The 25,062-nt window shown below is 48.3% G+C and overlaps 2 protein-coding genes across 2 annotated transcripts; both read right to left on the reverse strand.

Annotated features, from left to right (window-relative positions):
* Nucleotides 1-11,327: 11,327 nt before the first annotated feature.
* LOC542299 (stress-induced protein 1) lies at nucleotides 11,328-12,255 on the reverse strand. The gene has a single exon (NM_001111886.2). The coding sequence runs from the start codon at nucleotides 12,229-12,231 to the stop codon at nucleotides 11,548-11,550; it is 684 nt and encodes a 227-aa protein (NP_001105356.1). The 5' UTR covers nucleotides 12,232-12,255; the 3' UTR covers nucleotides 11,328-11,547.
* A 912-nt stretch (nucleotides 12,256-13,167) lies between these two features.
* LOC100381963 (uncharacterized) lies at nucleotides 13,168-23,588 on the reverse strand. Its single transcript, NM_001174736.3, has 6 exons — nucleotides 23,261-23,588; nucleotides 21,905-22,393; nucleotides 16,022-16,243; nucleotides 15,824-15,908; nucleotides 14,242-14,355; nucleotides 13,168-13,884 (listed from the first exon to the last, which is right to left on the reverse strand). The coding sequence occupies exons 1-6, from the start codon at nucleotides 23,375-23,377 to the stop codon at nucleotides 13,499-13,501; spliced, it is 1,413 nt and encodes a 470-aa protein (NP_001168207.1). The 5' UTR covers nucleotides 23,378-23,588; the 3' UTR covers nucleotides 13,168-13,498.
* Nucleotides 23,589-25,062: the final 1,474 nt, after the last annotated feature.

Genomic DNA, 25,062 nt, shown 5'->3' on the forward strand with positions numbered 1-25,062 from the left:
TTCCTTCTTGTAGCCAAGTCCATCCTTAATTGAGGGGTGTCTACCAATTGTGTAGGCATCCCTTGCAAATTTTAGCTTATCAAAATTACTCTTGCTAGTCTTAAGTTGAGCATTAAGACTAGCCAATTCATCATTAAGTTTGGAAATTGAAACTAGGTGTTCACTACAAGCATCAATGTCAAAATCTTTACACCTATTGCAAGTTTCAACAATTTCTACACAAGATGTTGATTTACTAGCTATTTCTAACTTAGCATTCAAATTATTATTGACACCTTTTAAAGTAGCAATGGTTTCATGACAAGAAGATAATTCACTAGAGAGCACTTTATTTCTTTTAACTTCTAAAGCATAAGATTTTTGTGCCTCTACAAATTTGTCATGCTCTTCATATAAAAGGTCCTCTTGTTTTTCTAAGAGTCTGTCCTTTTCATTTAAGGCATCAATCAATTCATTAATCTTATCTACTTTAGTTCTATCCAATCCCTTGAACAAACTAGAGTAATCTATTTCTTCATCACTAGACTCATCATCACTAGAAGAATCGTAAGTGACATTGTTTTGATTACATACCTTCTTCTCCCTTGCCATAAGGCATGTATGACGCTCGTTGGGGAAGAGGGATGACTTGTTGAAGGCGGTGGCGGCGAGTCCTTCATTGTCGGAGTCGGAGGAGGAGCAATCTGAGTCCCACTCCTTTCCGATATGTGCCTCGCCCTTGGCCTTCTTGTAATGCTTCTTCTTTTCCCTTTTGTTCCCCTTTTCCTGGTCACTTTCATTATCGGGACAGTTAGCAATGAAATGACCAATCTTACCACATTTGAAGCACGAGCGCTTTTCCTTTGTCTTGGTCTTGCTTGGCTGTCCCTTGCGACCTTTAAGCTCCATCTTGAAGCGCTTAATAATGAGGGCCATCTCCTCATTATTTAGCCCGGCTGCCTCAACTTGCGCCACCTTGCTCGGTAGCGCCTCCTTGCTCCTTGTTGCCTTAGAGCAATGGGTTGAGGTTCATGAATAGGACCGTTCAACGCGTCGTCCACATATCTTGCCTCCTTGATCATCATTCGCCCGCTTACGAACTTCCCCAGAACTTCTTCGGGCGACATCTTGGTGTACCTAGGATTTTCACGAATATTGTTCACCAAATGAGGATCAAGAATGGTAAAGGACCTTAGCATTAGGCGGACGACGTCGTGATCCGTCCATCGCGTGCTTCCGTAGCTCCTTATTTTGTTGATAAGGGTCTTGAGCCGGTTGTATGTTTGAGTTGGCTCCTCGCCCCTTATCATTGCGAACCGTCCAAGCTCGCCTTCCACCAACTCCATCTTGGTGAGCAAGGTGACATCATTCCCTTCATGAGAGATCTTGAGGGTGTCCCAGATCTGCTTGGCATTGTCCAGGCCGCTCACCTTATGGTACTCGTCCCTGCACAAAGAGGCTAACAACACAGTAGTAGCTTGTGCATTTTTATGAATCTGTTCATTAATAAACATGGGACTATCCGTACTATCAAAGTGCATTCCACTTTCTACAATCTCCCATATGCTAGGATGGAGAGAGAACAAGTGACTACGCATTTTGTGACTCCAAAATCCGTAGTCCTCTCCATCAAAATGAGGAGGTTTACCAAGTGGAATAGATAATAAATGAGCATTAGTACTTTGAGGAATACGAGAGTAATCAAAAGAAAAGTTCGAATTGACCGGTTTCTTTCTCTCGTATTCGTTGTGGTCATCGTCCTTTTGGGAGGAAGTAGACTCATCGCTGTCGTAGTAGACGATCTCCTTGATGTGTCTTGTCTTCTTCTTCTTCCCATCTTTGCGTCTGTGGCCCGAGCCCGAGTCGTTGGACTTGTCATCCCTTGGCTCGTTGACGAAGGACTCCTTCTCCTTGTCGTTGATCACGATTCCCTTTCCTTTAGGATCCATCTCTTCGGGCGGTTAGTCCCTTTTGTGAAGAGAACTGCTCTGATACCAATTGAGAGCACCTAGAGGGGGGTGAATAGGTGATCCTGTGAAACTTAAACACTTAAGCCACAAAACTTGGTTAAACGTTAGCACAGTTTATGCCAAGTGGCTAGAGAGAAGGTCTTGCACAATACGATAATCACAAAGAATTCAACACAGAGAAGACACAGTGATTTATCCCGTGGTTCGGCCAAGTACAACACTTGCCTACTCCACGTTGTGGCGTCCCAACGGACGAGAGTTGCACTCAACTCCTCTCAAGTGATCCAATGATCAACTTGAATACCATAGTGTTATGCTTTTCTTTTCTTATCCCGTTCGCGAGGAATCTCCACAACTTGGAGCCTCTCGCCCTTACACTTTTGATGTTCACAAAGAATCACGGAGTAAGGAAGGGAAGCAACACACACAAATCCACAGCAAAATGCGCACACACACGGCCAAGAATCGAGCTCAAAAGACTATCTCAAAGTTCTCACTAGAACGGAGCTCGAATCACTGAGAATGACAAACGAATGCGCAAAGACTGAGTGTGGATGATCAAGAATGCTCTAAGGTTGCTTGGTGTGCTCCTCCATGCGCCTAGGGGTCCCTTTTATAGCCCCAAGGCAGCTAGGAGCCGTTGAGAGCAAATCTGGAAGGCTGATCTTGCCTTCTGTCATCGGGCGCACCGGACAGTCCGGTGCACACCGGACACTGTCCGGTGCCCGATCTCCTTCCTAAAATGACGCAGCCGACCATTGCAGATCTGGGAGCCGTTGGCGCACCGGACATGTCCGGTGCACACCGGACAGTCCGGTGCCCCCTTCTAGCCGTTGGCTCGGCCACGTGTCGCACGCAGATTCCGCGGCCGACCGTTGGCCCGGCCGACCGTTGGCTCACCGGACAGTCCGGTGCACACCGGACAGTCCGGTGAATTATAGCCGTACGCCGTCGGTGAATTCCCGAGAGTGGCCACTTCGCTCGAGGCAGCCTGGCGCACCGGACACTGTCCGGTGCACCACCGAACAGTCCGGTGCCCCAGACCGAAACAGCCTTTTGGCTGTACACAGCCAACTCTTCTCTTTTCTTCTTCTTTCTGTTTCTGATACTTAGACAAGTATATTAGTACACAAAACCAATGTACTAAGACTTAGAAACATACCTTTGCTCTTGATTTGCACTTTGTCCATTCATGGGCATAGATTCTCATTTAAGCACTTGTGTTGACACTCAATCACCAAAATACTTAGAAATGGCCCAAGGGCACATTTCCCTTTCACAACCCAAAGTTGACTGGGAGACGACGGCCTAGACCTCTCACGAACTCGTCACAGCATCCTCCATGCGCCTCATCTTGCGGTACTTGTTCTTGACCTGTGGGGGGTGTGAGACAGCAAGAGTGAGCTCACATACGTTCATAGCTCAACAAGTTGTGGGGAATAATGTGCATGAACTCGCCAAAGGTGGGAGCTCACGTGAAGTGTAAGGCTTACCAAAGAGGATGGTTGAAGCTGAGCATTGCTTTTAAAGTTGGTCAAAATTTTATTAGCAATTACTAAGTGTAAGTAAATACCAACCCAATTAAGTAGTAGAACTAAAGTAACATCATCACCTGCGATGCAATGCATATGACATATTGAATTTAGTTCCATAAATTAATCATGTGAGTGTCCGAGCTGCTCATGACCGTGAGCACGGTTAGTATACCAGTTTTACACTCTGCAGAGGTTGCGCATCTTTACCCACAAGTCATGTTACCCACCTGCCAAGAGACGGCCAATCCCATACACCTCTACCGAGGAGGCGAAGCAGGGTAACACTACGAGGCCTTTACAAAGCTCCACTAGCTTCAGAAAACCCGCTACAGTTTATAGGAAGCTCCAATGCAGGAATCCCTCGCATGACCGCCATCGCAGCAAAATCATCCCAAGGCCTCCCTACACTGACCACTCCCCTACTGCCCTTGCCCCTTTCGGGTAAGGTAGTCATCCACTAGCTTTCCTAATTAATCAGCCAAGGGCGTTCCATTAAACCCTTGTGGTAGCACTGTTTTCCCGGGTGGTTCTCCATGTTCCAATTAACATAACAATCTTATCATGAACAGTAAATAACAACTAATAATAAAAGTATAATCATGAATAATGTATCTCTATACCCAAAACCACATAAAGCAATAGCAGATACTACCCAAAAATTCAGTGGTGAACAAGGTATAAAGATAGTCAAACTAGGGTAACCTATTGGGTCCCATCAAAATTAACCTATGCAGATCATTATGATTAATCAGAACATGACTGGGTAAAAAGAAGTGATCAAGGGCACAACTTGCCTAGGACTTGAGATTCCACATACCATCTTGCTCTTTAGATGACACGTGACCTCGCTCTAGTCGTAGCAATACAAACAAACATTGTATAGGCAAAATTAACATCACACCAAACATAAGAATAAACTGTGTAATAATAATCTACGTGTCGCTACGAGATCGTGGGTTCGAGAACCACTAAAATCGGAGTTACGGTTACGGAGTTATAATTTACTGAAGATATATGTGGTTTGAATATTAAACTATATTATAAATTGATTAGTGTGAATCATATGAGAGATCATTCTATAAATAATTATCTCAACTTTAATTTTAATTATACTTGACTAGAGATCATATTTTAATCAACTTATAACCATGGACAGGTTAGCTTTGATTTAGAAGAGTTAATCTAGTGGACATAGGATAAATAGATATCTAATTATAAAAGTATGCAATATGGTATAATTAATGTTGTTACTGAGCAAAGAATATTTTTATGAAGCTAACACAACTTGAACGGATCAATTCGGAGCTAAAACAAAGGAGATATGATTTTCCGAAGTTTAGAGAATTATTTTCATACATAAAATACTTTATATATTCATTTTATGAATTTTCTTGACTGCAACCGTTATTTTCTGAGAACGTAGGGTCCTATTTGTAAAGAAAAGGGTCACTCTGCAATATTAATCGAACTACTATGGATGGCGGGTTCTTTTGAAGAAAACCGAGGGGTTCCTTTGTAAACTTTCCAGGCCGAAGGGGTACGCTTCAATGTCAGTCGTTGGATCCCCAACCGAGCGCCCGGATTAGATGCACGCGGATATGAACCGGTATCCAACCACAGCGCTCAGATCCGAAATCAAGGGCATGGATTTTAAATCGCTCAGACTGCTTGAAATCCATGCGATTAACCTTCTACAGCTCAGATCTTATCAAGCGAAGGGGTATGTCTCGCTTTAACCCTGGTCGTATGCCCAGGATCCAATGGTTCAGATTTCTCCCCCCAATTGGTACGCAAGGGATCAAATCTTGGTCGCGTGGGTTGAATGACACGGCACAGACTTGTCTTCTCCGGAGACGGCGGTGCCGCCCACACGACGGTGCCATTGCCGACTAGCCCCCAATTCGGTGCCCCGAGGACCAAATTCGTCCACCGAACTAAGAAAAACGTAGTAGAGGCCAAGACGAGAGCGATAGGGACAACCTACCGGAGGTTTGGGCAACGTGGAGATCTGGCCACGGCACAGTGCGGTACCATGTTGTCCGCCAAGCTCCGGTGAACCATTGGGGTCGCCATAATGACCGCGCCACCCTGATCTAACGGCAGGAGACCCGCCTTCTTCCCCAGACTGCAGCCAACCATGGCACCGACGAGTCGCTGCGGCGGCAAACAGGACCGACACGGCAACGCCATAACCGGAGCTACCCCAACCCGATTCTAAGTTCTAGTGCCCCGCAACGAGATCCGATGGTGCTTTACGAATAGGAGTAACTTGGCGAACATGGTCATGAGCTACTTACCGGCAGTCGGGTCGAGCAGTGGGCCGGCGACGGTGTTTCGCGGCACCGCGGTAGCAGAGAAATTTGGTGAGCTCAGCCCGACGCTTCAATCGATCCCCAGGTCACCAGGTTGTCAGCCCCACAAGGCAAGGACGCAATCCGTTATCGGAGCTACGCAGAAGCTCCCACGACTGAGCCAAACGCAGCGGCACCCGTCCTCTCTCTCTATCTCTCTCATCCGACGAGGCTCTCTGCTCCTCAAGGTATCCGCTATGGCTCCATGGTAGTTCGGCAAAGGGTCAGCACCGCCAAGCTTTATAGGAGGGCAGGAAAGTCCAGATCCGAAAGAAAGGGGCGGCCGAGGGGGTTTCTCCGGTGACTACGACTGGGTTTGTTGTGCTTCCATCGTGAGCGTCGCGTGGTCGGTTGAGGGGAGAAGAACGAGCCGACAACTGGGACCCCTCGCGTCAGTGGCTGGCGCGCGGCAAGTGAGAGTGTCTGCACGCGGGGCCCGCATGTAAGCGACCAGGCTAGGGTGCTGGGCCACGCGGAAGGGAAGTCCTAAAGTGGGCCGACGGGGAAGGGAGTAAAATCGGCCCAGGTTAGGTTTTATTCTTTTTCTATTTATGTGTTCTTCCCTTTTCTATTTCAAATCCAAATTACAATTTGAATTTAGGACTGAGTTTCATATTCAAAAACAAATGCACAAACAAAAGTATTCCAGCATGAATATGATTTGTTTTAATTTATTTATTATATTATTTAACCAAATGCTTTCAAATATAAAATTCATATAAACTTAACATAGAGAATGGGTATTTTAAGAAATATATTCTCTAATATAAAATTCTTTAGAGAATAAGTATAAATATTCATTTCAACCAAGGGGTAACAAATTCATATAGAGATTCTTTTATTTAAATCTTTATTAGGAACGTGTTTATTTTAGGTGATGTTGCATCAAATGTAAGAAAATTTTATTGGAAGGCATTCTAATAACACAATCCTTGGAGAACTTTTTACTAAACTTTCAAAAATAAGATTTTGGGTGTTATAGAGGCCGAGTATATTGCCGCAGGCCATTGTTGCGCGCAATTGCTTTGGATGAGGCAAACCCTTAGGGACTATGGTTACAAATTAACCAAAGTTCCTCTTCTATGTGATAATGAGAGTGCAATCCGCATGGCGGACAATCCCGTTGAGCATAGCCGCACTAAACACATAGCCATTCGGTATCATTTTCTAAGGGATCACCAACAAAAGGGGGATATCGAAATTGCATATGTTAACACCAAAGAACAATTAGCCGATATCTTTACCAAGCCATTAGATGAGCAAACATTTACCAAACTTAGGCATGAGCTAAATATTCTTGGTTCTAGGAATTTTGATTGATAATTTGCACACATAGCTCATATATATACCCTTGATCATATCTCTTTTATGTCTATGACTAATGTGTTGTCAAGTGTCATCTTATGCTTAGTCATAGATATTGAAAGAGAAATGGAGTAGTCGACAAAGAAGGCGCTTCCACTCAACTCCGATTGTATTTGCCGGTACTCCGCATCGTCCTCCACTTTTGTATAATCTTCACTCATATTTTTATGTTCGCCAAAGGGGGAGAAAGTTTGGACAAGGGCTTATATCTCACTCACAAGTATCTGTTTTTGGCGATTCATGCCAAAGAGGGAGAAAGTATGAGCCCAAAGCAAAAGGACCGCACCACCACCAAATTAAAAAATGAAGTTTTCAATTTGATATCTTATTGTGTTCAAAAGGGGGAGAAAGTAGTATCCTCAAAAATTGCAAAACCCTCTTGAACACTAAGAGGAGAATTTTATTTAGGGGGAGTTTTGTTTTAGTCAAAGGAAAAGCATTTGAGACAGGGGGAGAAAATTTCAAATCTTAAAAATGCTTTCTTCAATCTTATTCATGTATCTTTGACTAATTGCAAAAGACTTTTGAAAAGAATTTTACAAAGAATTTGCAAAACAAAACTCGTGGTGCAAATGTGGTCCAAAATTTTGAAACCATCCATGCATATCTATTGAAATTAGTATATTGGTTTCAATTCCAAGCAACCTTTGCACTCACATTATGCAAACTAGTTCAATTCTGCACTTTTATATTTGCTTTGGTTTGTGTTGGCATCAATCACCAAAAAGGGGAGATTGAAAGGGAAATAGGGTCAAACCTTTTCCAATATGAATTTTGGTGGTTGAATTGCCAATACAAATTATTGGACTAACTAGTTTGCTCTAGATTATGAGTTCTACAGGTGCCAAAGGTTCACAATAAACCAATACAATATAAAAGAAAGGGTTCAAATAAAAGGAGCAAAGTTGTACCGAAGGCAGCCCTGGTCTGGCGCACCGGACTGTCCGGTGCACCAAGGAATCCAACTCCAAACTTGCCAGTCTCGGGATTTCTGGGAGCCGCTCCGCTATAATTCACCGGACTGTCTGGTGCACCACCGGACTGTCCGGTGTGCCAGCGGAGCAACGGCTACTTCGCGCCAACGGTCGTCTGTAGAACGCATTCAATACGCTACAATGCGCGCCAGAGTCAGAGCAGCGCCAGAAGGCGCACCGGACAGTATACAGTGACTGTCCGGTGCAACACCGGACTGTCCGGTGACCCAGAAGACAGAAGCTCCAACGGTCGAACCCTAACGGTCGGATGACGTGGCTGGCGCACCGGACTGTCCGGTGCGCCATACGACAGCAGCCTCCACCAAATGGCTAGTTTGGTGGTTGGGGGCTATAAATACCCCCAACCACCCCACATTCATTTCATCCAAGTTTTCAGACTTTCTACACCTTACAAGAGCTATAGCATTCAATACAAGACACACCAAAGAGATCAAATCCTCTCCCAAGCCCAAAGATCATTCCCAATCAAATAGTGGCTAGTGAGAGAGTGACTTGTGTTCATTTGAGCTCTTGCGCTTGGATTGGTTCTTTTCATTCTTTCTTGTGATCAACTCAATTATAACCGAGGCAAGAGACACCAATTGTGTGGTGGTCCTTGCGGGGACTTTGTGTCCCGTTTGATTGAGAAGAGAAGCTCACTCGGTCTAAGTGACCGTTTGAGAGAGGGAAAGGGTTGAAAGAGACCCGGTCTTTGTGACCACCTCAACGGGGAGTAGTTTGAAAGAACCGAACCTTGGTAAAACAAATCATCGTGTCTCACTTCCTATTTGCTCACGTTTTGTTTTTCGCCCTCTCTCTCGAACTCGTTCATATTTCTAACGCTAAACCGACTTGTAGTTGTGCTTAAGTTTATAAATTTCAGATTCGCCCTATTCACCCCCCCTCTAGGCGACTTTCAACGCAAGACCGGCGAGCTCTTCTTCTTCTCAAGGATCACTTAATACCCTGCAAGGACCACCACACACTTTGGTGTCTCTTGCTAGCTTTATAAGCCTCCAAAACTTTGGAGGAAGTTCAATGAGAGTCAAAACTCCATGCGAAAATGAACACAAAGATGTAGCACACACTATCTCTCAATGAATCTCACAAGGCACTAGAGCTAAACTCACACGAGAGGCTTTCTTTTGCTTGCTCTCTCTTTTGTGGCACTTGTGTGGATTGTAGTGGTCTAAATCTTGTGTATAGGATTGATCAATGAATATATGTGGTTGGGAGGGCTTGGATATATCAACTAGATGACTTGGAATGTTGCTTGGGCTCCCACCCCTTGAAGTGGTCGGTTGGGGTGGTATTTATAGCCACCAACCAAATTGTAGCCGTTGGAGATGGCTGCTGGCGATGGGCTCACCGGACAGTCCGGTGCGCCACCGGACAGTGTCCGGTGCGTCGCCACGTCATCCTCCCGTTAGGGCTTGGAGCTGGTCGACCGTTGGAGGCTTTGTCCTCATGCGGCACCGGACAGTCCGATGCCACACCGGACAGTCCAGTGCCCCTCTGATCTTCTGCTCTGACTTCTGCCGCATGTACTGTTCTGCACTGATCACTGTCAGAGTCGACCGTTGCGTGCAGATAGTCGTTGCTCCGCTGGCGCACCGGATAGTCCGGTGGTGCACCGGACAGTCCGGTGGTGCACCGGACAGTCCGGTGGTGCACCGGACAGTCCGGTGAATTATAGCGGAGCTGCGCCTGAGAAACCCGAAGCTGAAGAGTTTGAGGTCGATCCTCTCTGGTGCACCGGACACTGTCCGGTGGCTCATCGGACTGTCCGGTGCGCCAGACCAGGGAGCACTTCGGTTTCCTTTGCTCCTTTCTTCTTGAACTCTTTTTAATCTTTGTATTGGTTTTGAGTTGAAACTTTGGCACCTGTAGAACATATACTCTAGAGCAAACTAGTTAGTTCAATGATTTGTGTTGGGCAATTCAACCACCAAAATTAATTAGGAAAAGGTTTGACCCTATTTCCCTTTCACCTACGAATATAGGGAAGGTGGCACAAAGAGGAAGCAATGAAGGATGACCTTCATCAAGAAGAGCTTTCGTCAACACGAAGGCCTAAACAAAAACACAAGCATCAGAGCGCTTGAAGGTCTAGGAAGGGCATTGAAAGATGGTACCATGAAGCAGTTCCCAAACCGACAAGCAAAGGTCGTCGCGTCGAAGCCTTCAGTGAACATGGAGAGCCCTCTAAGGAGACTGCGCCTTCACCAGCGAAGCCTCCTAAAGAAGTCTCCAAGACGCTTAATGGGCCTATGAGGCGCCTTGATACATATCAAGAATTGAGATGATTTTAGTATAGAAGGTCCCGAGTGCCCTCGACTCTGTTGAATCATGTAAAAATAGAATAATTGAGAATATGTCCCAGCAGCCAAAGGACAAAAATGTTCGAGCGAGAATTATAATCGTATCCTATAACAGAGGCTTACGAACCTTAATAAAGCAGACTCTTAATGTGGCCCAAAAGCACAAGACACATCTTTTGGCGTTGTGCTCGAAATGGAATACATAACTGATTGGTGGACTAAGGCCCTGTTTCAATCTCGCGAGATAAACTTTAGCAGCTATTTTTTAGCTACTTTTAGCCATTTATAATCTAAACAGGAAAGCTAATGGTGGTAATTTAAGCTAAATTTTAGCAATTCAATTCATATAGCTAAAGTTTAGCAGGAAGCTAAAGTTTATCCCGTGAGATTGAAACGGGGCCTAAATTTATTGAGTAGTACTATAATTAGTGTAATGAATGTAGTAATTAGTAAGATACGGGTTTAGACATACACACTATATTATAGTGTAATTTAGTCGTGTCTTCTATATAGAGTACCATATAAATGGTTCAGGGTTATACACTACATACTCTACTTTTGTCAACATAGGACGAGTTCCAAGGAACTCGATCTTTCCTTGTCAGGATCATTTTTTCCAACACCTACTATAAAATAAAACGTCAGCAATCTATCTTTTATATAATATTAAAGTCAATAACCATCATATCCCTACAACATCTCAAGCACCTCTCTCCCCGCGACCAGTTGAGCACGCTGAGAGATGTAGTCGTCGTGCTTGTAGCCGAAGCTTGCAATCCTCGTCCAAAGATCACTACCGCTACCGGCGGCAACTATCAAATGCTATGCGATTCAGTCCATAAAACCCAATTTCAGTACGAGCATGTAAAGAAACAACTTCATAATGCCCCATTAATTAAGGTGATAGAGTTGGTGACATAGAGATCACACGTGCTTGTTTTGTTGGCTTTATTTTTGCTCCAGTTGAGCACACGGCGGGCAACATACACAGCCTCGGTCGTTTATTTCTTGTTCTTGGTCGACGCGCGCACGCTGATGCTAGTTCAGCGGCCTCACGGGCAGAAGACGACCTTGTAGTTGGTTCCGGCGGGGCAGGTGAAGGTGCTGGTGGCGTCATCCTTGGGGTAGCTGTACGCGTCGGGGCACTGCCCCTTGAAGTACCTGGAGTAGTTGGTCGGGTGGCAGTCGTTGGCCGCCGAGCCGACGCAGCAGTACTCGTCCTTCTTGAACACGGGGCACGCGTTGTTGCACACGCCGTCCTGCCGCAGCTCGGCAGGGCAGCGCGCGTTCACGTCCACGGCGCAGCGCGGGCCGCGGCTGCACCCGGACCCGCCGTCGGGGAGGAAGCTCATGGGCACGTTGAAGCCGTCGATGAGGGAGATGTCGAAGAAGTCGAGGTTGTTGAACTGCTTCAGCGCGTACTCCGCCAGCGTGTTGGGCGCGCGCCCGTACCCAGTGCACTGCAGCACGCCGCCGCAGTCCCCCGTGCGGCAGCTCCCGCGCCCGCTCGCGTCGAACTTGCACCCCGTGCGCGCCCAGATGCGCGCGGCCGTCGTGCCCGCGGGGGCCGTGATCCGCCAGCTCTCGCCGCGGTTCAGCTGCCGCCCGCCGCCCACCGGCACGGACGCGGCCCACACGGTGAACGGGCACTGGTTCACCACCGTGAACACAGCCGCCTCGCCGGCCACGGCGAGGAGGGCGACGAAGATGCCCACGATTGCCACGGAACCTGCCATCTTATGCAAGTATTTGAAGAATGCTGAAGCGTGTGGAGTGCTTCTGCTTTGCTTTGGGTTTTATAGTGGGTCTGGAGACTGCATGACCGACTGCATGACCTGTAGAATCGGATATGGATCAGATGCGGAAAAGATCAAACATGGTGCACTGGGAGCTGTCATCGCGTCCGTACCTGCATCGTGGGTGGACATTAATGGTGGCCGGAGAAGTTTGAAAAGTTTCCATGGAAATTCTCTAGAAGGTTGACTAGCCGAGATTGTTTGACGCTCGCACATGCAAAGTGGTGGTGCCACTGCCATGCGTCCACGGGCACGGGCTAGAGCCGAGAGTTAGTACGTGTTTCCTGTATTTGTCATAAGCCCATAACCGAAGAATTTGGCGTCACAACAAAAAAGTAGAGAAATGCCATGGGCGCCTCGTCGTCATCACATTTTGGCATGCTTCGCTGCTTGAGCGGCTCAACAACCTCACGCTTAAACGCTAGTAACATATGGGTCTGTTTGTTTCAGCTTATAGATTATATAATCTGGATTATAATCTAAATTATATAATCTAAATTATAATCTAGACATATTATAATCTACATATAGTTTTTTGATAGTTTAGATTCTACAAATGTAGATTATTCATAAAGACAGTAGTACCCTTGTTTGTTTATTTAAGGTGAGAAAAAAATGATGACATATATTGTAATTTCTATTTACATAACCATGGGTAGTGGGTCTTTTACCAAAATAATCTCAAATAAGCTACTCTTAGGAGATTATGAGATTATCATAATCTAGGCTTTAGATTATATAATCTAAACTCATAATCTAGGTGTTTATTTAGCTGTTGGATTATTTGCGTTAGATTATATAATCTAGAGAGATTATAATCCGAAACAAACAGGGCTAAACAGGGCTAAGTACGGCCTAAGTATGTACTCCCAGATTGAAAATACCCTGGTGACTGGATATGTAAGATTAAGATCCAACAAGTAAGGTCAAGCAGTACAACCTTGGAGAAACTACAACAGACAAACAAGAGCAAGAATACAACAAATAGAACCACACAGTTCTCTGTCCATTCTGTAGTGCCTGGTGATAGAGCATTTGCCATCTAAGCAGCGAAATGACCTTATCGATTCATGGTATCGCAATCCACTCTGGATTCTACAAGTAGCTAAGTAGTCAGTCAGTGTCACTCATTCACCATCACAAGATCATTTGTACTGTTAGTTCCCAGTTCCATTCGCATAAGCTGCTAGACATACCATGAGGCCACTCATTCATCTTCAGAAGTATCATCAGAATGATCAGGTTCTTCCTCAGGCAGGGCAGATATGATTGTGGCACAGCAGAAAGATTCGCGCTCCTTCAGGAGGAGACAGCTCCCATTCGAGCTCCACTTCAAATCAACGATTCGGAAGTTCAGAAAGGGGATGTTGACACAGCAGGCACCGGATGGCGTCCACATGTACAAGTGAGGGCTCTCTGTGCATAAAACAAGGCGTGTGCAGGTAGGGTCCCATGCTGCAGCACGGATTGGATCTTTCTGCACGAGCACAGCGGCAAGCTCAAGGCGGCATATATCCCATATCCAGAGAACAGTTGGCATGTTGTCATTCCTGGTGAAGAAATAGTGGCTGTCGCTGCTCCATGACAGCATACCTACAGCATTTTGTAAAGTGAGAGAGTGGTGTTTCCATGTAGAATCAAGAACACGCACCGTACACCGGACACATGTTCTGAACAACTTTCTTTTTTATACAAATGCATGTATATCTGTATAAGAATTCACCAATGGATTCAAGAACAAATGCAATTAAGTGCAATCACTATAAGAGTAAGAAATAAGACAAACATTGAGTAATGAGAAACAAAATGGATCACAAACACATGATACTAGAGTACTGGACAACTATGCAAGAGTCATCAAGGAAATAGCTGATAACCATACGCATGAATAGAACCTTGCAACAACCGTCAGCTGGAGTGGCAGAAGGCAAGAGGAAGTGAGGAACTCACCAATGCCTTGTTTGGGGTTAGGCTTGTCAAAAGCTGGTTTCAACGAAGGTAAGGTGATGGGAACATCCATCACAGCATATTTAACTCTAGAGCCTCCTCCCTCGGTGCCATTTTCTGACAACAAAAAAATAGGGAAAATTTAATACATGTAAGGACTAATAACATAATATAAAGGCAGCATCACAGTGACAATTTTGTCCAATGGGCCACTGAACTAGTATGATAAGAGGATAAAATACCATGGAAACAACATATAATAACACAAATATGATTTTTAAACTAAAAGAGTCAGTATGGGCTTCTCTATCAATGGGACCGACCCAGTGCCGATGGCTCCGACATGAGTGGGTCTAAGGAAGGAATAACTGAGGCAAGCCTTACCCCTGCATTTTTGCAGAGAGGCTACGTTGAACCCAAGACCTTTGGCTCAGTGGAAAGACTTCTCACCATTGTGCCAGGGTTGTCCTTCATGGGTTTCTCTATCAATCATTCTATCAAATGATACAGAACAATAATCTATTTAATTTGTAATCATACTAGCCATAACAATGTGAAAAGAATCATTTGGTAATCTAGAACATGGTAACACCAAAAGAAAGGTTTCATAAGACATCTTCAAAAGTACAGTAATGCACACAAATAAATCAGATAACACATGGGAGAGATGGGTTGGCTTAGGTGTGCCCTCACAATCCATGTTCTGTTAGAGTAGCAAAGGTGTTCAGGGGGAAACCTTGCGGTTGGTTGTTCTGGACTTCTGGTGGATAGGATCAGCTAAGAAGCGTCCAGATGGCATACTGTCCGCTTCATTCGCCCAGAGGGCTAGTGGCTATGACAGTTATGCAGACTAAGGGAGCATAAAATTGTATTTTAGTTTATGTTTTGTTAGATACGATAAGATCCTAGTCTCATATGAGCTACTACATCTAACTTCATTGAAAGGGGGATTCATCATGCAAAAAATGTTTTTTTCTAAAAAAAGTAATCCAAGGGTCTGCAGGTGGGAAACATAAAAAAGCAATAGCATGAGTATAGGTGTACATTCGGGCCACCCGGCCCAAGCCCGAAAAGGCCCGTATTGTTTGAATTTCGGGCCGACCCGACCTGTTTGAGCTATGCAATAACTACCTCGTTTACAAATCATTTTGTTAGAAAGAAAAGGAGTATAATCAGTTCTATATAAAGTTCGAAGTTCAGTTCATTATCTAATGTTCATAACAAAAATAAAATTACATCACATACTCTAATTCAAAGCTACAAAAAACATCTAACTAACACTATCTCTAGCTTTGTGTTCTTTATCAAGTACATGAAAGTGTCGAATGAAGTGTGATTTTAATAAATATATGGGCTTTTTCGTGCCTCTATATGGGCTATTTCGTGCCTGCCTTAAACGGGCCGTGCTCGTGCCCGCCTATGGGCCGCGACCTCGGCCCAAACCCGGCCCGGCACTAAAATATTTCGTGTCGTGCCGTGCCTGGGCCGTGCTTTTTTCCGTGCTTCGGGCCGGCCCATCAGGCCCGGCCCAAATGTACAGCTATAAGCATGAGAAGTCGTATGAACTGATCACGCTTAAACTGACCTGCACCATTGTCTGGCATGTTTCGAGAGAGGCCTTCACTTAGACATAATTCTGACATATCAAGTTGCCATGGGTCATCCACTTCCTACACATATTTGGAGATTAAAATTAGGTACCATGATTATTTGTCAGCGAAGTAAATTTAGGCCATGCAGCGGTGCTAATATAACAAGTCAACAAAATAATGGACTGGGGTACCTTATATATAGCAGCATTGCAAGGACTACGAATATACCCTGCATGTGAGAACTCCGCAAAAGTTTTCCACGTCAAGTGATTCAAAGTCCGTACTGCTTGATCATAGCTGCCCACTGCTAAAAACTGTCCACATGGTGACCAAGCAACAGTTTTCACACCCAACCCACTTTCATAAGCTAGATACTTGAACAAGCACCTTCCGTCTGGCGAATATATCAGAACCTGTAAGTGACAAAAAGAAAGATGTCAGAACTTGAAATAATTTGTTCTTAAAGAATCATTGTAGTTAGCATCTTTGCATAATCGTATTATTCTTAGTTTAAATAATAAAAAGAGACATTTTTTCAAAACAAGCTGAAATGAACTATTTAGAGTTAATTGTTAGTGGTTAATCTATAAAACATAATACAGAATGTTCAATCATTAAACCTACAACAACAACAATAGCTGAGGCACAATGTTGACAGCCTAAAAAAAGTATGCTTTCTTTTGAAAAAAATGAAAGGTCCTAGTATAAAACAAACAAGTTAACTGAGAGCAACGGAAACATCAATTTAGATTAATTCAGATTAAAATTGTACTAGTAGAAGAAAATATTTGCCAACTATAAAATTGGTGTGTAAGATGATGCGATATTAAAGTAAAGATAATTTTCAAGAACACGTTAGAAAGAGGATAACTAGAAACTCAAGTTACTCATAGAAATGTGTCAAGGACCTGGAATCCCTGACTCGCCGGACCTCGGCTACGTAGCTCGTAGCCGTCAGCCGTCTTCTCCGGTCGGGGTTATGCCCCCCTAACCGCAGGCTTAAGAGGCTAGAGGTAGAAGAAGGATAAATTCTTTTCTGCTAGTAATCGTGCTGCATACATGAATATATGGCCGGTGGCCAATTACAAATGGAGCAAGTCTCCTTGATTCTCTCTAGCCTGATAGACTGCTTCTTTCCTAATCTTAGCCAACTTCCCTAATCTTAGCCACTTGCTATCTGTGGCTGATTTGCAGCATGCGCTGCTGCCCGCTCTGTGGCCGCGCGCTCGACTGCTCGCCGGACATCACGCGCGCGCCTGCACCTAGTGAACGTTTTACCGTACATGACATCTCTCCCGGCCTCGAAAACCAGCTCGTCCTCGAGCTGGAACTGCGGAAAGCTGGCCGTGAAGTCTTCAAGTTCCTCCCATGTTGCTGCCGTCGCTGGTTCACCCTGCCACTGGACCAGGACTTGTTTAACGCCGCGAGCTAGGCGGCCAGCCAAGACACGTGCAGGTGCAGACACGGTGGCGCCGTTGAGCGTGGCCGGCAGCACCGGAGGTTCGGATGGTGGCGCCCCCACAAACTTCCTGAGGACCCCCACGTGGAAGACGTCGTGGAGTCTGGCGCCGGCCGGGAGCTGTAGGCGGACGGCCACGTCGTTGATGACTTCCTTGACGCGGTAGGGCCCGACATAGCGCGGCTTGAGCTTGCCCGCTGCCGAGCGCGGCAGTGTCGCGGACGGCCGCTGCCGTAAGCGAAGAAGGGCCCAGTCGCCCACCTGGTAGATGACTCTCCTGTGGTGCTGATCGTAGGCGCGGCGCTGGGACTCTTGAGCCTGGTGGAGACGGTAGCGGACGTCGTCGAGGAAGGCAGCGCGCTCCTCCATCTCTTGCGCCACCGCGGGAGCGCGCGCATCGCCCGGCTCATAGGACCGGATGGTTGGCGGGTCGCGGCCGTACACCACCCGGAATGGCGTGTCGCGGAGTGATGACTGGAAGGCAGTGTTGTAGGTGTACTCCGCCCACGGAAGCCACCTGAGCCACTGTCGAGGGCGGTCGCCGGTGAAGCAGCGAAGGTACATGGCGATGACGCGGTTGGCTGCCTCCGACTGGCCGTCTGTCTGGGGGTGGAAGGCGGAGGACATGAAGAGCTTGGTGCCCGTGAGCTCCATCAGTTCGGTCCAGAAGGCCGAAGTGAACACGGGGTCACGGTCCGAGACGATGGACTGCGGAACGCCGTGCAGCCGCACCACTTCGGCGAAGAACGCCTGCGCCACCGATTCCGCCGTGTACGGGTGCGCCAGCGGGATGAAATGGCAGTACTTGCTGAAGCGGTCGACGACGGTGAGGATGACCGTCTTGCCTTGGGCGCTGGGCAGCGCCTCGATGAAATCGATGCCGATGTCCGCCCACACCGCCGAGGGGATCGGCAAGGGCTGTAGAAGACCGGCCGGCCGCAAGTGATCAGACTTGTACTTTTGGCACGTGCCGCACGCCTTGACGAAATCCTGCACAACACGACGCATGTTTGGAAAATGGAAGTCGCGCTTCAGCCGGTGTAGTGTGCGGAGGACGCCTTCGTGGCCATCGTCGTGGATGGCAGCCACTATTTCCTGCAGAAGAGGGGACGACGCCGGGATGTAGAGGCGCCCATGCATGGCGACCATCCCGCCCATGATGGACCACGGCGTCGTACGTGTGCCCGCGCGAAGATCCTCGCAGATGGCGACGAGGGCCGGGTCCGTAGCTTGGGCTTGGCGTAGCCGCGCGATGAAGTCGAAGCGGGGTGCGGATATAGCCATCAGCGCGCCCTCCTCGGTGTCCTTTCTGGACAGGGCGTCGGCGACGGTGTTCGTGGCACCCGAGCGGTATTCCACCTCGAAGTCGAAGCCCAGGAGCTTCCCCACCCAATGGTGTTGAGGGATGGTGGCCAGCCGCTGGTCGAGGAGGTACTTGAGACTGAAATGGTCAGTCTTGACGGTGAAGTGTCGGCCCCACAAGTATGGCCGCCAATGGCGAACGGCCTGGACTAAGCCGATGAGTTCGCGCTCATAGGCGGCGAGGGCGCGATGCCGGGGGGCGATTGGCCGGCTGAAGAACGCGACCGGGTGTCCCTCCTGGACAAGCACCCCGCCGAACCCTGTGGAGGACGCGTCGCACTCCACCACGAACGGCTTGCTGAAGTCCGGCATGGCGAGCACCGGGGCGGAGGACACGGCTGCCTTGAGTGCCGCGAACGCTGCCATAGCCGCGTCGTCCCAGACGAAGCCATCCTTCTTGAGGAGGGCCGTCAACGGGGCAGCCACGGTGCCGTAGTTGTGGACGAAGCGGCGGTAGTACCCGGCGAGGCCGAGGAAGCCGCGAACTGCCCGGACCGAGCGAGGTGGCGGCCAGTCGCGGATGGCAGCCACCTTGGCCGGATCCATTGCCACCCCGGCTGCCGAGATGATGTGGCCGAGGTAGGAGACGGCCGGCGCGCCGAAGGAGCACTTCGAGCGCTTGACGAAGAGCTGGTGTCGCTGCAGCTCGTCGAGAACCGCACGGAGATGGCGGAGGTGATCGGCCCAGGTCTTGCTATAAATTAGAATGTCGTCAAAAAATACCAGGACGAAACGGCGGAGGAACGGTCGGAGCACGTCGTTCATCAGCGCCTGGAACGTAGCGGGGGCGTTGCAGAGCCCGAACGCCATCACGAGGAACTCGTACAGTCCATCGTGCGTGCGGAAGGCGGTCTTGTGCACATCCTCCGGCCGCATCCGCACCTGGTGGTAGCCGGACCGAAGGTCGAGCTTGGTGAAGAACTTGGCGCCGTGGAGCTCGTCGAGCAGCTCCTCTACCACCGGGATTGGGAACGCGTCTTTGATGGTGAGTGCGTTCAGGGCTCTGTAGTCGACGCAGAAACGCCAGGAGCCATCGGGCTTCTTGACCAAGAGGACTGGTGATGAAAACGGGGAGTCGCTGCGGCGCACGATCCCTTGCTCGATCATCGCGGCGCACTGACGCTCCAGCTCGTCCTTGTGGGCCGCCGGGTAGCGGTACGGGCGGACAGCCACCGGCGGCGCGTCGGGCTTGAGGAGGATGCGATGGTCGTGGGCGCGCTTGGGAGGTAAGCCCGAAGGGGCGGCGAAGAGCCCCCCAAACGAGTCCAGGAGAGCCTCCATTAGCGCATCCCCCCCTGTCATGGTGCGCACCGCCGGCTGCGCTGCGCGTGGGATGCCCGTCCAGGAGACCGAGCGCCCTGGGCGCTGGAACGTCATGCGGCGGGTGGCGAGGTCCCACACGAGCGGTCCCAGGGCCCCTAGCCAGCGCGTTCCGAGGACGACGTCGTACCCGGCCAACGGCATGACGAAGAGATCGGCCGGGTATGGTGCGCCCTCGACGAGGAGCGGCGCGTTGCGAAGGACGCCGGCACAGGAGATCCGCTCGCCGTTGGCCACCATGGCCGTGAGGCGTGGACGGCGCTGGATGGGGAGGCCCGACTGGTGTGCTGCCGTCGCGGAGATGAAGTTGTGTGTACTGCCCGAGTCGAGCAGCGCCACCAGGGAGGCCGGACCGAGGGTGACCGCGATCTGCATGGTGTCAGCCGGCGCAACCCCGGCCACCGCCTGCAGGGAGAAGAGCGGGGCGTTGGGCTCGGTCGCGCCTGTGTCCGTGTCGTCCCCGGTGTCATCGATCTCCACCCCATCCACAAAAAAGAGACGCCTGCAAAAACGATTGTGGCCCCGAGAATACTTCTCGTTGCAATTGAAACATAAGCCTTGCCGACGACGATCCGCCATCTCCTCGGGTGACAGGCGGCGAGAGCCCTCGCCTCGTGCTTGGGCCGCACCCACCGGCGGCGCTGGCAGAGCCAAGTGAGGTGGTGGCGCCGGCAGCGTCGGAGCGGCTGGTCGTGGAGGGGGCGCCGGCAGAAGACCGCGCGCTGCCGGCCTTGTCGCCGCCTGGACGCGAGCGATCTCCAGCTGTTCCACCTCCCGCGCCAGGCTCATCGCGGCGCTGAGAGTGTCGGGGTGGAGGATCCGCACCGAGTGGCTGAGCGGCGGCAACAACCCCCCCGTGTAGAGCTGGACGCGCTGCGCCTCCTCCATTGGACCGGCGTGGGGTAGGAGTTCCTGGAAACGGTTGGAGTACTCTTCGACCGAGCCGGTGCGGCGGCACTCGGTGAGCTCGAAGAAAGGCGCGGACCGGCTGTTCGGCCCGAAGCGCAGGTTGAGCTGCTCCTTGAACCGGCGCCATGACGGGGTGCCGTCATCTTCTTGCAGCTGAATGTACCAGTGTTGCGCGATGCCCTCGAGATTGTATGAGGCCATCCACACTTGCTCCTCCGGCGAGGAACAATGGTGGCGAAAATATGACTCACACTTGTTGATGAAGAGGAGAGGATCGGTTTTGCCATCAAACCGAGGGAAGTCCCATTTCTGGAATTTCGGCGGGCGGTCGGCGTCGCGCGGGCGTTCATGCATGGCGCCGCCGGAGGACGACGACGCGGACTTCTCCTTCAGACCGGAGATGTCGGCCTGCATCGCCTTCATCATCTCCACTACGTCGGCAAGGGTGTACTCAGACATGGCGCTGGAGGCAGCGGAACGGGTGGGTGATAGAGGTGGTGTGTGGCTGGTGGGGGGTTCGGTGGGCTGGGAATTGCTGGACGAAGATCGCCGGACTCGTGATACCAAGCTGTCAAGGACCTGGAATCCCTGACTCGCCGGACCTCGGCTACGTAGCTCGTAGCCGTCGGCCGTCTTCTCCGGTCGGGGTTATGCCCCCCTAACCGCAGGCTTAAGAGGCTAGAGGTAGAAGAAGGATAAATTCTTTTCTGCTAGTAATCGTGCTGCATACATGAATATATGGCCGGTGGCCAATTACAAATGGAGCAAGTCTCCTTGATTCTCTCTAGCCTGATAGACTGCTTCTTTCCTAATCTTAGCCAACTTCCCTAATCTTAGCCACTTGCTATCTGTGGCTGATTTGCAGCATGCGCTGCTGCCCGCTCTGTGGCCGCGCGCTCGACTGCTCGCCGGACATCACGCGCGCGCCTGCACCTAGTGAACGTTTTACCGTACATGACAAAATGCAAGTGAATGAAATAGTTGCATGTCAAATCATAGATTTGTGAAGAAGAAATGGATGCACCTTATATTCAAGAAGTGAATCCCAAACAACAATAGCACTATCATATGGTGACCATTCAACACCAGCTAAGTCTACCGTGTCAATAGCAAAGACAGTCATTATTTCCCAAGAGTGACATGATAGTAAATTAATGTAATCCTTGCAATCACGTCTGGTACAGATTGCAGCAAATTTCCCGTCTTTGGTGAAAGAAACACCTTTAGAACCATGTTTTGGCCACTGGACATGTACGCATGCTGTATTTACGAGAGACCACACAGTGAGACGGAGCTGAAACTCAGATGTAGTTAATATATGACGACTGTCAGGACTCCAGCGAGCATATGCAATCCCTGCTGGACCTTCATCAATCTTGCAGGTCCAATCAGGTTGACTCAGTGACCAAGCTTGCACCATGGGTCGCTTGTAAAGTCCACATAAAATGTATTCTGAATCTGGTGCCCATTCTACAGAGCTTATCTTGTCCACGCATGAAAATAATTGTACCACCTGCATAATTGAGTTCAAGTATAGGAGTTTAGAAACACATTAATATAGTGTCTCGATATGAGCCCGCATATTTTTACAACAATATGAGTTCATGCCAAACTTAAAGTTTATATATTTTATTAGTTAATCTCTATAAGACTGTTTAAAAATATTGTAAATAATAAACTTAGAAAACATATAAATGATATGACCATTCTTAAAAATTTAAACCGTGATATTCGTTGTGAAATTTGCATACACAGGCATGAAACATAGAGCTCCATTACTCCATTAGCTGCGCTCTACCTCTTAGGTACTATTTGGGCTTAGAGTTTGAATAAAAGAATTAAGGTACGTTTGAATAAGTACTCCCAATGTAGATTGAAAACAAAATGACCTACTAATACTTCTGCTTTGCTTTAGCTCCGGCTACATAAATTATTGTCACTAGGAACACTTAACTCCCATAATTCTTGAAGTTGGAGCTCTGCGACTATGGAACTTGCATGATCCATGAAATGAAAACACAGTTCTAAAAAAATAGTGCCAAATGCAAAATGCTGACTGTTTCAAAGGTATGCATCACTCAACAGGTCAGGCCCCTTACCATTTGGTACAGACTACAGTCATTTATCCAGATTTCAGAGTGCACCATGAAATTGAGCTAAGCACAACCTACTCCTTAAGCCTAGTATTTCAGATCGGCAGAAGTAGGCGCATTTCATGATGGGCATGCACGAATTAGAGCAACACAATGTCACATTGCCTAAGTCTACGATTCCAGATTCAACGATTACACCACAAACCCAAACCATATACCGACATTCTGACTCACGAGACCAGGGATGGACTGAGAGAAACGAGATGGGGAACGAACGGTACGACTACCTTCAGTGAGAGTACGTCGCGGACGACGAGACGGTAGTCTACGGCAATAGCAAGGAAGCGCGAGTCGGGGGAGAAGGAGCACGGGCCCGTCTGCTTGAACGACTCCGTGAACTCCATCCCCTTCCGTTCACCCACCCTAGACAAACCCCCAGATCCGTCAAGTCATCGGTCCGTCGTAGAGTGCGTTGAGAGGGGACGGACAATGGGGAGAGACGAAGCCGCAGCGGTCGAGACGGCGCGAGGACGGGCGGAGCAGAGGCGGCGGTGGAGGGGAGGAGCGGCAGCCGACGGCGCTGGGAAGGGCGGCGCGCGCGAGAGAGAGAGATGCGGAGGTTGAGGTTAGTGGTGGTCGAAGGTGAGGGAAACATATCCTCGTCGGTTACTTCCAATCACTGACGTGTGGGCTCAGATTTAGGCTAGACCCATACGTCAGTGACCCGTCCAGTCAGAGACGTATATATATGCAACACAGTTCTGTATACATATATGTCCCCCTATTTCTTATAGTACTAGCTGTTCATCTGGAATTTGCTTCTGATGTTAAAAAAATGTCAGATCTGGTAGTCCAGTATGGGCTACAGCCTAAATCATGGGAATAAATCAAACTTGGGAGAAGTCGGCAAAGTGCAGCCCTTCTGTGCATATAAACTATAATAAAGTGTAAAGGTCTGCTGTGCATATTTTCCACGGGAACAATGGAAAAGCGATGTTGCTATGCTAGGGTTCTGAAGTTTGTGCTAGGATGCTGAAGGCGTGTTGGAGCTTTCGATGTTGAAGGCGTTGCTGGAGGCTTGGAGTTGTGGACGTTTTTTTTTAATCAACAGTGCTGCGTTCTTTGCTTCAAAAAAAAAACAGTGTTGCGTTCTGTACGGTCTTAGCTGAGATCTTGCTTGGAAGTGTTTGAGCGCATTGGTTGAAGCTAGCTTGAGATCTGGTCCCGAACGGGTGGCGGTGGAACGGCCAACACAATCCTTTTTTATGTTAGATGTGTCCTCTACAGTCTTCGATCAATAGAGACTGTGTTGGATTTAATCTGGCTCACGCTATTCTTAGTTGAAGTCCTCAGTCATACGACGCTTTATAAAGGATCAATTAGTCGCAGAAAGCCAAACGTGAGTACTCACCCCGAAACCCTAATCCATAATAGAGAGGACCTATCGACTAAACGCCCGAGTGACTGGAAGAGCAACAATCAACGATGACCTGAATCTCAGTGCCTGTTGTTTCTCTGCAGAGCAATGAAGGTGACACCGCTGATAGCGACCACGCTCCAACACCATCTCATCAGAACACGTCAACACATCAACAACAAATATATGTTATCATATTTATCTCAATAGAATAAATCTACTCGTCATTGAAAAATTTCCAGTTATGAATTGATATTTTAGGACTTAGAAATCGATCATATATGCACCGTAGTATCTAACAGTTTATGACCCTGTTTGTTTCGGCATTTCGCAGCTTCTGTCCACCAAAAGCTGTTGCGGACTGCCAAACACTCAGCTTTTCAGCCAGCTTCTATAAAATTCGTTTGGGTAAAAACCATTCAAAATCAACATAAACATATAATCGGTTGGGTCGTCGCAATAGTAGTAATCCGTCACTTTATAGATCCTGAGCCTCATGGACAACTTTATCTTCCTCCACACGTAATCCTAATGATACTCAGATTCTCTACACAGACAGATTCTCCCCACAGCTAGATTCTCGGAAAAGCTGATCAGAAAAAAGCTGAACCAAACAGACCATATGTCCCGCAGTGCGGTTTACAGCCGGCAACACCATGAAAGGACCAAGGA

Source organism: Zea mays, chromosome 7 (genome assembly GCF_902167145.1).
Source record: "Zea mays cultivar B73 chromosome 7, Zm-B73-REFERENCE-NAM-5.0, whole genome shotgun sequence".
NCBI lineage: Eukaryota > Viridiplantae > Streptophyta > Magnoliopsida > Poales > Poaceae > Zea > Zea mays.